Source organism: Balaenoptera musculus, chromosome 19, assembly GCF_009873245.2.
Source record: "Balaenoptera musculus isolate JJ_BM4_2016_0621 chromosome 19, mBalMus1.pri.v3, whole genome shotgun sequence".
Lineage (NCBI taxonomy): Eukaryota > Metazoa > Chordata > Mammalia > Artiodactyla > Balaenopteridae > Balaenoptera > Balaenoptera musculus.
Window position 1 is genome coordinate 50,071,651 of NC_045803.1, and position 13,527 is coordinate 50,085,177.

The window sequence follows — 13,527 nt, forward strand, 5'->3', positions numbered from 1 at the left end:
AAAGAATGAAATTTGCAGCAACATGGATGGATCTAGAGATTATCATACTAAGTGAAATAAGTCAGAAAGAGAAAGACAAATACCATATGATGTCACTTATATGTGGAATCTCAGATATGACACAAATGAACATATCTATGAAACAGAAACAGACAGACAGATATAGAGAACAAACTTGTGGTTGCCAAAACAGAGGGGTGGAGGGAGAGGGATGGATTGGGAGTTTGGGGTTAGTAGATGCAAATTATTACATTTAGAATGGATAAACTACAAGGTCCTGCTGTATAGTACAGGGAACTATATCCAATCTCCAGGGATAAACCATAATGGAAAAGAATATAGAAAAGAATGTATATATGTGTATAACTGAGTCACTTTGCTGTACAGCAGAAATTAGCACAACATTGTAAATCAACTCTACTTCAATAAAGATAAAATAAATAAACAATGAAGGCTAACACTGAGCTTATACTTACAGCAGCTCTATGAGGGAGGTAGGTGCAAGTGTTGGCTCCAAGGTGCCAAGGAGGAAAGTGAGGCTTAGCCCAAGGTCACACCTGTAGTAATCACTGAAGGCTGCTTTTTAATGGGCTAAGTCTGATTCAAGCCCATGCCTTTAGCCATTAGGTTATAATGTCTCTTAAAGAAAATGAGCGAGGAGGAGAGAGGCGGATGTGTTGCTCTATACTTGTCATCTACATAGAATGAAAGGGCATTGATGGAAAAGACCCAGAGGCTGTTGGGATAGAAGCCCCTCCGCTACTGGACCTCACCATCCCCACTAGTGACCTTTTCTCTTTCTTGGCATCTGCCTTGCTCACCAGACTGTGGACTCCATAAGAGCAGAGACCTCGCCTTCTGTGTTTCTGATGTACACTTCCGGTTTGGCGTCTTTTCTCATGTTTCCTATGCCTGTGAACTCAAAGGATTTTCCCAAGCTAGAAGTCTGGGCGGCATCTTTAAATCTTCCCTCTCCCCTACCCAACATATGCCTGAAGGTACCAGCCGGCCTCTTTAGGAACTCTCAAAGACCCTGCTTCCCGCCATCCCTGGAAAACTTTCATCTTTTGTTTTCATCACTGCAATATCCAGGCAAGCGCCTTTCCTGCCTCTGGCTTTGGGTTCCCCTCCGTCTGAAATGAAAACCTGATTGTTCGTTCCACTGCTTTATTTAAGATTTTAAATAGCTCCCCAGCGTTTATAGGATATATCTGTAGTCCGCCACCCCCGGCCCTCACGATCTGTGCCTGATGAAACCTCTAGCTTCCACCCCGACCGCCTGCCCAGTTCCGCCCTGACTGCGTTATATTCTCCGGTCTCTCCCTTGAGTAGGGTGCACCCTCTGTCTGAACAGCCCTGGCCCTGTCTTTGCCTGATTCCTGCTCATCCCTCAGGCTCACACTCCCTGGAAAGTCTCTTCTGCCAAGGTTTCCTCCTGACACAGGGGTTGGGTGGACCTCAGGCTCTCCCGTGGAATCACAGAGCTCTACCACAGCACTCCGCTTACCTTACCTATATCTTTTTTTTTTAAATTTAATTTATTTAATTTTGGCTGCGTTGGGTCTTCGTTGCTGTGCGTGGGCTTTCTCTAGTTGTGGCTCACGGGCTCTAGAGCGCAGGCTTGGTAGTTGTGGTGCACGGGCTTAGTTGCTCCGCGGCATGTGGGATCTTCCCGGGCCAGGGCTTGAACCCGCGTCCCCTGCACTGGCAGGTGGATTCCCAACCACTGCACCACCAGGGAAGTCCCACCTGTATTTTTATACACATGCTTTAGGCGGTTTGGTACCTCCACCACCCAGGCACTGCCCAATCAGTGTGATGGGTGCTTTATGAATATGTGAGGAAGAAATAAGCAGGGAAGAATGAATAATAAGTAGCCACTTGGTATACATGTGTGGAACAGAAAGGAGCATTGAGTGTTTCGATGCTGGGGGATGAGCTGAGCATTCCCCAAAAAACCCAGCACTACATCTCAACTCATACCTCACTCCACGAAGAGACGACCCACTGGAGCCGACTGTTCTTGGGACATCGTCCTAGGACGCAGCCCTCCTGCGATTCTGGTCTCGGGCTGCTGGCACACCAGCTCTCAGGGACGTCCTCTACCGTCGCAGAACTTTTACACAGGACTTCACGTTTCCTCACCCCTCGCCCACAGGTCTTAGAACACTTGAGATTTAAAAAAAGGCATGTAACATGTTAGTCTCAAAAGACTGTCTTCCAGGTGAATTCCAGGCGAATGCATTAATGAAGGGTTTACAAAGCAATTTTTAAGCACTAGAACCAAATGCCCAATAAAATTCCTTGCAGCCAGCAGAATAAATCTTTCCTCCATCCAGAGCCTCTAAGTACAGATTAGTGTTCACTTTCAACATTCTGAATGCCCAGGGGTTGCTGTGTTGCCCCAGGTCTAAAGACAAGTTTTATTCTTAATGGAGAAGAGAGGGATTCTGTGCACAGCACACATGATAACAATTTGGAAAATGGTACAGGGCCTATTCATTGATGTAACTGTATCTCTCTCTGGCACAAGGCAGAGTCAATCTGGGCATTGGTGAAAGAGGACTGTCAGTGCTTCGGACAAGGAGAATAATAGCAAAGTATAATATGTACAACAGGGATGGCAACAGACCGTGACATTTATAAAAATGGGGCGGGAGTGTCCAATTCTTGCCCCTAACATCTGCTATTTCTAGGCGGGGCATTGTGCTAACTCTTGGGGAAAAATTAAGTCGACACTCATCAAATATTTGGAGTAACTGTGCACGGTGGGCTCATACTCTTCTACTCTTACTGTATTGACCTTCACAAGGACTGTGAAATATGTAAGGCGGCAAATAATCTCCTGGCTTTCAGATATGTAGTTCAAAAGTTGCCAAGATCACTTAGAAGACTTTGGTCCCAGGCTGGGGTGTGCCCTCAAAGGACGTGTCCCCTCCCTGGCCTTTACAGTCTTCTTGTTCGCCTATCAGAAGGGCCGCACGAGATGTGGTCCCATTTGTCTTGGCTCTTTGTGAGTTTGCAAACATCTGGGGCACCATTCCAAGCCTGCTCAGAGGACCAATGGGAATTCTCATTCTTCATATTTTTAAGGGAGATGGAGACAGGATGATGATGATATCATAATAATCATCTCTCTGCAAACCACAGCAGAGAACATTTATTTAATGCCTTCTGCACATGATGATATACCTTAGTGTATACCAGGGCCTATATCACATGACCCTCTAACCAGCCCATGAGATAACTGCTATTATCCCATTTTACAAAGGAGGTGTCTGAGAGTCACAGAGCTTAGGTACCTTGACCAAGATGAATCGACCGTCTGCCAAGTTGTGGAGATGGGCAAATTCGTCTGATATCAGACCAGGGCTCTGCACCCCTAAACATCTCTCATTCATGTTCATAACATTCAAGTAGTTAAATTCTTATTCAATAGAATTCTTATTTATCACAAATTTTTTCCAGCATGGTAACATGTTTAAATTGCTTCCCAAATGGTTTCCAGAGCCATGGTCTCTAATGGAAGAACTGGCTGCTATCACAGTTCTGAAGGACCCCTTTCGTATTGAGTAACTTCTCAAAAGGACATATTTGGTTTTAGTTGTCAAATAAAAGGGGATGTGAGGGTGCAAGGCTAAACTTCATCCGAAATCAATACTCTCCAGGATGTAATGCACCCTATGGGGAAACTCGGTAGAAATGTGGTCAGGGGCTCCTGTCTGGCTTCATAGTTCAGGTGATGAAACCTCTGCATTTTCTTTACATTAATCCCTAAAACTGGCTTGCCATCCATGGTTTGGCAGAGGCTGGGCTCTCACCTGCAAGGATGCTGTGTACCAGGGTTCTTGGCATATTTTGGACCAGATAATTTTCGGGGGGGGGGGCTAGGCATTTTTTACAATGCTCTGTGCATTGTAGGATGTTTCCCTCTACCAACCAGATGCCAGTAGCACCATCCTCCAGAGCTGCGACGATCAAATTGTCTCCACGGCCAAATTCCCCTGGGAGGGCAAACTGCCTCCAGCTGACACCCTCTGAGTTGTGAATGTCAGGTAGTTCTAGGGCTCTTCCAACTTCATGAGTTTGTACCTTTCATTGGGAGTTCGTGGCAAGAGCCAACTTCACGCCCAACTCCTCTCTGTAGTCTAATAACCGCACCTCTTGCCATTGAAGCAAGAGTTAAATACCCTTTCTATGCCTAGTTCTTGCTATTTTCCGTTTGCTTTGGAGAATTCAGTAGCCAGTCTCATCTGCCAATCCTCCAACACTCACTAGTCTAGCCTAAATGGACTCCATATTCTAAATTTTTTAGGAGATTAGACTTTGAAGTATTCTAAGCTGTTGTACAGGGGCTCTCACACTTCCGGCTGCATAAGCATCCCTACAAATGCTAATTAAAATGCCCCATTTCACATTAACTCAGTGTGATTCCCACAAAGGTATAAACAGCTGAGACACTCTTAGGGGAAAAAAGATACCACCCGTATTTTTGTCACCTTCCTTTTCCATGGGGGAACGAGACCAATGACTCCAAGCCTTTCCCACTTACCTGAGACCAGGGCCCAGGGCTCCATTCTGGAGGGCAGCCATGGCTGTTGCAGACTTGAACCTGAGTGGGTGTGCTCACTGGGCAGAGAGAATGCAATACCGCCTCCTCCTTCTGGAAGGGCTTCTTCTGGACACACTGGACCTTCCGGCTCTGCTGGCCCCCCGCACATGACCTGCTGCACGCGCTCCATTCGCCTGGCTTCCAGCTTTCGGTGAAAGACAAAATCACTTCTGGTGAAGCTACGACCATGGGTCATCAATTCCAAAGCAGTTACTGTGAAAGATTAACCACCTGATGAAAGCCTAAGGTCAACTGTAGAACCAAGACGGCCAATTCATACTGATTCTGCTTTTATAGATTTTCAAGCCTATGTGAATGTGGTCCATTTGTAGGGAATCACATTTAATCACCACATAATTCTGGGGAAAAATACGTTCCTGTCCTCTGCAGGCAAAGAAACATGTGCCATTTGGAAATGTGAGCGATTCATTCATTCAGCCAATTGGGATCTTAAACCCTGTGCCACGGGATCTCCTAGGCATTAGGGTTGGAAAAAATGAATGAAGCAATGCTTTTCCCATTAAGAAGCCTATGGAAGAGGTGCCTATGTGAACAAATAAAGAAGATACTTTCTGATAATTACTACAAAGAAGTTAATAAAAGTACAATAATGAGACTAATGAAACAAGGGGTCAGTGAGGGGGAGAGAGGGGTGTGTGTGTGTGTGTGTGTGTGTGTGTGTGTGCACGCATCTGAAAGAGAGAGGGGCACATTCAGAGAGGGTCTTACAAAGAATATTTCTAAGTAGGTGGTTCCCCCGACTACTTTTTCTGGTTAGCCTTAAACTTTACTGATGGCTTAGAGAGATAATCTCGAGTTCTTTATTTAAAGATTGCCAGGTCACTGTTTTTTTCCCACAGCTGTCTGAGACTTGGTGTACACTGAAGAATGATCAACTGAAACCATGAATCCTTGTCAACAACTGCCTGTGATTAATTGAAATTCTCTGATTTGAAGGCCTAGCATTAAAAAGATCCACCAGATAGGATCATGATACGTTTCAAAGCATCAATGTCTAAAACTGCTCTTGGTTTACAAATATTCTAAGTATCATTTGAAAGCATAAAAACATCACTGAGACCAAATATGCTTTTGTTACACCTCTGCATTTCTGCATCTTCCTAGTCCTATGATTTTTGCTCTGGTTTCCCCTGCCCCAAGCCTGAGGTGTGAGGTTAAAGACCTTTCTGTTAGTCCAGAGAATTTAGTACATGAGTTCTAGGATTTTAAGTATTCTAAAACATTGCATAAGCCATGTTATCTTAGTTAAAGAGAGATGATACCAAATAAAAGAATTCCTTATATTTGTACAATCATTTTATCTTACAGTAAGATGCAAAGAAAAGATATATATTATCGTGAAATTATTAGTTTTAATCAACCCCGACCTCACAGACCTGATTCCTCCACTGTCCATTTTCTCCCTTATTGCCTTTTTTTTTTTTTTTTTTTTTTGGCCGTGTCTTGTGCCTTGCACAGAGTCCTAACCGCTGGACCACCAGGGAAGTCCCCTTACTCGTTTTTTATATTTATCATTTTTATAGCACATATCTCACTGCATCTCAATTATCTGTTTACACATCCACCTCTTCCATTCGATGGTGGGTTCATTGATGGCAGGAACTACAGGCTATTCGTCTCCAGTCCTCAGCTGAGGACCTGGCGTACCGTAGGGCACATAACATGGTCATCACATGGGAAAATAATGGAGTTAGATCAGATGAACTCCTTTGTCCTTAGAACTCTAATTGTCTAAGCTCTTATTTCTAGTATATCTCTGTGGAAGAATAGTCCCTAAAAGGTCCCATTATTCAACAGGAAATACTGAGATAAATAATAGGGTTGCAGGGAATTCCCTGGAAGTCCAGTGGTTAGGACTTCGCAGGTTTGATCCCCAGTCAGGGAACTAAGATCCTGCATGCCTCTCATGGCGAGGCCAAAAAAAAAAATAGGGTGGCATAAAAGGGAAAAGATACTGCCCATTTCACTCCAACTCTGTAGAGTCACTGCAGGGGCTGTTCTGCTTTTAAAGAGCCAGCAAACTTGTTACTGCACAGAATATCATTTCTACGTGGAGCCATCAGGAAAGTTCTGGGAGTTAAGCGTGACCCATGCTCTCTCTCCCTTTTCAAGGATGTCCATACAAATGGGGTTCCTTTCTTTTCTTGGTGGAGATAAACAATGATGGAAAGGAGGCTTAAAATAAGAAAATATTAGCTTGCCATTCAAGCGTACTGACAATCCCTACATGTACCTAAGCGCACACACACACGCACACACACCCCCATCTAAGGGAGAGGTTATTCCACAAGGATCAATAACACTGTCTGGTTATCACGTCTTAGAGCCACGGGATATTTTTAGAGCCAGACACTTCTTAGCAAGAGAGAAAATTCCATGGAAGCCCCCTCACACGTCTTTCTCCTTTTTGTGTTCAGGATACAGCTGGTTCCAAACTCTAAGGGAAAAACTGAGTTGACAATTGGGCCTAGGGGATTGGTGGGGAGCTGAAGCCCCGAACGATTATGACAAATACACTATTTACAAGGAAAAAAATATGTATGTATATAAAAAGAGTGTGCAATATAATCGCATCACCACAAAGCAAACACTACTTATTAAGATGATCGGAAACAGCAGGGAACACAACAGTGCCGTAGAAGAAACCCTGTCAACTCTATATAAATACATTTGGCAGAAGATAAATCAAACAAGAAGAGACTCCATTTGGCTGGGAACATTACTTAAAATTAGTGCTCAAATAGTAGTGTGGCTAAAATCAATCCAAAAGCAAACCCACTGAGTTCCCCACAGTGTCTGTTCATCAAAAATGGGGTTACCACTTGGGCTCTACTCCTTTCTTTTTACTCTGTGTCATGCTACTGTGTAATTTGCATTTGGGCTTTCATGGGTTGCAGAGTAATATGAGTTTTAAATTCTTGGATGACTCTATAAAAGTTAAGCATACAACCACATAGAAATTTAACTAACATAGGATTCTATGTTATTTAAATATCTGTTTTAGTTCAGAGAAGAGGGGTCTCTATGAAAAGGTTGAAAAAAGATGCCTTTATGCCTTTCTTTACCCCAAGGTTATGTTGGCATAGCCACAGTCTGAGTGTCTGAAGCAAATTTGTGTTTTTCAAGTTATATATTTTAACTGCAACTCTCGTCTCCTTTCTTACATTGCCTTTCTTTGGGGGTGGGGCAGTGGGTATTCTGTCTATCTTTGAATCACTTTTGATCAGAGGCATCGACAGTGGCTTCAACCATCTCCTATCAACAATAAAGGCACACAAGTACAGATGCAACCAGAAAGACATTTCCAGATGACTTACTAGGCAGGGCAGGAGAAGGCATTGCACATTTTGGGTTCAGTTGCTGGCTTGGCTCTTGCATTGCAGAATGAGGAATTGACTTGAGTGTTTTGATCCCGTAAGCAAATGGCCTTGACACTTATGTAACCTAATAAGACATCAGAAGTTACAAAGTGAAAATTGCAGATAACCAATTCCATTTAGTTTCCAAGTTTAGCTTCGGGTTTACCAGGGTTCTGATATTTTACTGAAGACACAGAACCTAAATATTGTATGAAAACACTTCCTTCTGATAAAATCTACAACTCATGTGAATTCCACCCTAATGCCATGCCCCCCCAAGATAATAGTTTTCATATTTTAATACTTTTTAACATGTAGCGTCGTAGTTTTCAAGACTGTCATGGATTCTAGAACGATATAGTAATAAAGGCAGCCTTTTGAAAACAGGGCAATATCTGTTTGAGGGAAATATCCCACAAGCTTTAACTCACACTGCACATATCTAATGGAAAATGTTCTTCAAAGAAAAATCTTGGAATTATGTGTGGAAACTCTTAAGATTTTGCTTTTTCATGAAGCGTCTTCTATACTTCCCCGAGAGTATGTGCATATATAAACAAAAAGTTGAACTCACTGAATATGTGTTCATACTTGTCCGCAAGGACTCTGGTTTTTTGTTTCTGTCTGTTCACCCCACTGCCTTGTTTTCAATATTCATTTCAGGACCTCTCATCAAGATACACTTTATTTTGTGTGTGATTAACTGTATGTGTCAGCTCCCCCCATAGGAACGCTGCCTCCTCTTTCAATTGTCTTTATTCACATGGACTTTTCCTTAAAATGGAATCTGAGCAACAGTGAAAAGTCACTCCCGCTAGAATGATTAGGTTGAAGGGGGTTTACTTTCAGGAGGAACTGATCAAAATACTGGGACTCCCTAAAGTTAAGAGTTTGCTTCTGGAGAACGTATTCATTTGGACTTGTCTTCTCTTAGACTTCCTACATGCTATGGTCTGTGAGTCACACGAAGGTGTTGCTAGCTCAAGGCAAAGGAGAATCCCATAATGCACTTGTCCAGCATCCTCCCCTTGGTTGTATTTATTCCCTGTAAATGGAAAATGGACTGAATCTCTCTCTTTCCCAAGGAACCTGTGCTCTCTCCGGAATACCAGGAAGTTATTGCGAATGATCTCAAAGAGCATTTGATACATGAACTGCTCATGCTCAAAGACTACATGAAAAAGAACATAAAGATTATGGTTTCTGTTCTGTTAAAAAAAAAACACCATAAAATGATACATGTGTGGCAATGTGTCTGAGTATGTGAAACACATGTGTTTTTATGTTTGCTTAAGAAAAAGAATACAATGATATAGACCAAAGTATTAACATTGGCTATTGCTGATTAAAAGATTATGGGAGATTATTTTCTTCTTTATAGCATATTGCTTTTAAAATGTGTGTTAATAAAAAATATATTCCCTTTTAATTATTGAATATATATTTTTAAAAAGAAGTATTTCCTCATATTTTGTTAACTAGCATGGGCAGCTGAAGACAGAATTTCTTCACTTTCTGTATTTCTGCTCTGTCTCTGGTCCCAAGATGCCCCAGTTTGCTCAGTGGGATGGACACAGTAGGGAGACCCGCTGTCACCAGGTGCTCTGAGCATGAGGAAATGAGCTTCATGCTTTGGTTTCATGGACTTATTTATGGACTCATTCTTCTTCCCAAAGGGCAAGTGTGACAAAGATTGACTTACCAACCAGTATGTGATATTTTGGGACCTAAATAAAATGCCTCCCTTCTACGCACTGAGAGGATGGCTGTTGTTCTTCCTTCCTTACAAGGGCTGTTTCTCAGATTTAATCCATTTCCCTGCGGGCCTGGAACGCCACTGCTCCCACGTGTCAGATCGCTGTCTTAAGTCTGCCTTGCGTGTGCTTTCACTGTCTTGCCCCTACCTTCTCTAAGTCCCACTGGGAGGCTGACAACAACAGAAAAGTCAGGACAGAAAGACACGAAGCTGTGAGCTGAAAAATCCATCAATGACTCAATCCTTACATTTATAAGAAATGGACACATGTTTTATATTTCCCCCCCTTGTAAGTTTCAGATGCATAACTTTTGAGTCCTGGTTGTGGCTGACTTGAGATTTGTGTGAGTTGGTTCCTTTCTACATAGGAAAATCCCCGAAGAGTACAAATAATATTTGCTTTTTTTTTTTTTTTCTTACAGTGACAGTTCCCATAAAGATAGTTCTTTTGTTGCTTATTTAAACCATACAATGGAAAGACGTCTGGAGTGAAAGAACCTGTTTTTTGTTTTTTGTTTTTTTTTTTAACAGGGCAGGTGGGAGGGTTCTACAAAAGGAAACTGAGGCAGCAAGTGGGGGCCAGACCATGCGGGGTCCAGTGGGCCACGACGAGGAGCGTGGGTTTCATCCAAGTGCAAAGAGGAGCCATGGATGACTTTGAAGCAGAAGAACATAATTTCATTTTTTTTTTTCTGTTGCTGTAATATTTTTTTTGAATTATTTTTTTATACAGCAGGTTCTTATTAGTTATCTATTTTATACATATTAGTGTATATATGTCAATCCCAATCTCCCAATTCATCCCACCACCCACCCCCTGCCCGCCACTATTCCCCCCTTGGTGTCCATGTTTGTGCTCTACATCTGTGTCTCTATTTCTGCCCTGCAAACCGGTGAAAGACCCTGTTTAAGGAGAGACGTGGAAGACAGTGAGGAAATCAACTACCTCCACCACAGGAGAAGGAGCAATCTGACTGCACTGTACTCCAGGTGTGGCTGTGTCTCTCTGAGGCTGGCTGAGTTCCATTCACGACCTGGGGAAGTGCATACTTCCAAGATATCCCCGGATTTTTGCCTTGCATCAGAATCTGGACAGTGTAAGATACAAATCAGAGATCAAGAGACAGGTCAGACCCTGGAATTCCAGAAATCTCACTGAACATTTTAGAGATATTTGCATGCCATTTTGACCTCCAAGCTGGTTCACATCATTGTTCCCAAGTATGTTTTATGTTGATTTAAAGTTTGCCCATGACACTTGAAAATGTGTACCTCTAGAGCACCAGACCTGTGATTTAGAAAGACGGTAGGGAAACAGGACATTTGCTATAAGCCCACAGCCCTCAGTTCTAGGCATATCCAATGAATAAGGCAAGAAAATAGATTTTTACCTTATGTTGAAGGAGAGGTTATACTATGAGGTCTCAACCTTCACTTTAAACTTGAAAGCCTAGCATGATACTAACACATACTGGTGCTCCACAGATAACGGTTGAAATTGAATCAGCGTATATAGATTTTTATGATTTATCCTGGGCCACAACTTATAATCCCTCTCCTGGATGCCAGTAGATGCTAGGCACAAGGGAAGCACTCAGAAAACCTTAGAATACCCCACTTGGCGTCCCTATCTTCAACCTTAGAATCCAGGCAGATTCCCAATAGGATTTCCAAAGAGAATCTGCCCAAACAGTAGGTGTCTGTTAACTGTGTACCAGGATGAGCAGATAAGACAAAAAGAAATATGATCAGAAGCAGTGGTTGGTAATATATATACTGGAATGGATTTGACCTCAAAAGGGCAAGGACTTGGGATAAATCTGATACTATCAGGTCTGACTACTAAAATAAGAGCAATCATTTACTGGCACTTCCCAGGTGTCAGACACTCTGCCGGGCTTTTCCTATGCATTATTTCAAGAGTCCTCTAACCACTCTATAATGTAGGTGTCTATTTTTTCATCGAAAAAAAACTGAGAAGAATGAACTTGTGCAAGATCATACAGGTGACCGGTGAATGAGATTAAAATAGAATTTAGGCCCTCCAACAAAATGTGCCTAAGGACTGTAAGATATCACCTTTTTATTTTTTTTCTTGGAGTATAGTTGATTTACAATGTTGTGTTACTTTCAGGTGTAGCAAAGTGATTCTGTTATATGTGTGTGTGTATATATATGTGTGTGTGTGTGCACATATGTGTGTATGTATATATATTCTTTTTCAAATTCTTTTCCATTATAGGTATTACAAGATATTGAATAGAGTTCCCTGTGCTATACAGTAGGGCCTTGTTGTTCATCTATTTTATATATAGTACTGTGTATCTGTTCATCCCAAGTTCCTGATTTATCCCTCCCCCCCACCCCTTTCCCCTTTGGTAACCGTAAGTTTGTTTCCTATGTCTGGATATCACCTTGTTTTTGGTGTAGGCAAACACATTATTTGCCTCCCTTCCTGATCCTCTCTTTTCTTAACTACTTCTCTTTGTTTTTTCTTTCAAGCTCAAAGCATGAATACAAACAGCTGGTTTTCTCCCAACCCGTGTCTTGTGTAAAATGTGTGTTACCACCAGAACTGGGCATTCATGGCCAAGAAGCCATGAATGAATTTTAGCAGGTTTCCAGTTAAAAATAGGAACTCCTGGCTCTATCTCTGTCTGGTGGGATCCCACCTCAATTAAAGTTGGGTGGGTGGCAGCAGTTCAAGGACCTCCTTACACCAGACCGCTCCTTAGGATACTACAAAATGGTTTCCACTTTGCTATTAGCTTAAATGTCTCCAGAAGTATTACGGCTTGCTCTGAAGATTCCATGGTATAGTCATCATTTGTCATCCAACAAAACAAATCCTGGTGGCCCCCAGAAACAACCAAATTGTTAATAGATGGGTCTTTGTTTCCCTCACCCCCATCCAAAACAAAAAGCAAACAAAACACAGCAGGTAGTACCATTAAAATCAACAAATGCCGAATTCTCATTAGTCACCAATGAAAACCTTCTCAAAATCAAGGTCTTAGGAGTCTTTGAATTCCGAGGATCTTTCTAGTCTTTGCCTTTCTTATTTTTGCAGCTAAGTGATACAAACTGTTCTTGGAATCATGTGTTCAGTTATGTTATAACATTACATATATTTTGAATAAATAGAATGCTTTCCTTATTTGAGATTTTTTGCAGTGTTTTTGTTAATGTCTTCATGTGATATTATGTAAACAGAGACACTATAGAGCTTTATTCACAATCAAGCTAGAATTTTGAGAGGAATTTCACATTCAGAAGGTAATACTGATGCTCATGGATATTTCAACTCAATTTCTCCTTGAGTTAAAGTGATATCTCAAATGTGACACTTTTGGTTGCTATTTTCTTTATGCAATAGTAATGCAGAGTTCTTGTAGGGAAGAAAATAACGCAGCACACCACGTGTGCAAGCATGGCAGTAAAATACAGGTGAAATGTATCAGAGTTAGAGTGAGCTAAGGCTCAAGATCAGGATGATATTACAATAGAATGGAGTTGCATCACACATGCACATAAGATAGACAAATTCAAGGGCAAGCGTGATAGAGACAGAAATCCACTCACTTAGCTCCACTTCCTAGTACCACCCCACCCCACATTCAGACTAGATCCTGACTTCCACTGCCGCAGGGGAAAGGGATCCCCAGTAGAAATGCAAAGAAAAGAAAAAATAACTTTAGTTCTTGCCTTTTCAATGTCAAGGACTTATGTTCTGGTGATTTAAGAGTGGTTTAGCACATTTTCAATGAGCATTTGAAATA

At 41.9% G+C, this 13,527-nt stretch overlaps 1 protein-coding gene across 1 annotated transcript in view; it reads right to left on the reverse strand.

Moving 5' to 3' along the window:
- The window catches only part of ADAMTS18 (ADAM metallopeptidase with thrombospondin type 1 motif 18), a 185,827-nt gene that overhangs the window by 17,698 nt on the left and 154,602 nt on the right, over positions 1-13,527 (reverse strand). The window contains exons 18-21 of the mRNA XM_036832341.1: positions 10,695-10,836; positions 7,951-8,077; positions 4,553-4,757; positions 1,984-2,169 (exon numbers count right to left, since the gene is read on the reverse strand). Coding sequence (XP_036688236.1) covers positions 1,984-2,169; positions 4,553-4,757; positions 7,951-8,077; positions 10,695-10,836 — 660 coding nt within the window. The remainder of the gene's footprint in view (positions 1-1,983; positions 2,170-4,552; positions 4,758-7,950; positions 8,078-10,694; positions 10,837-13,527) is intronic.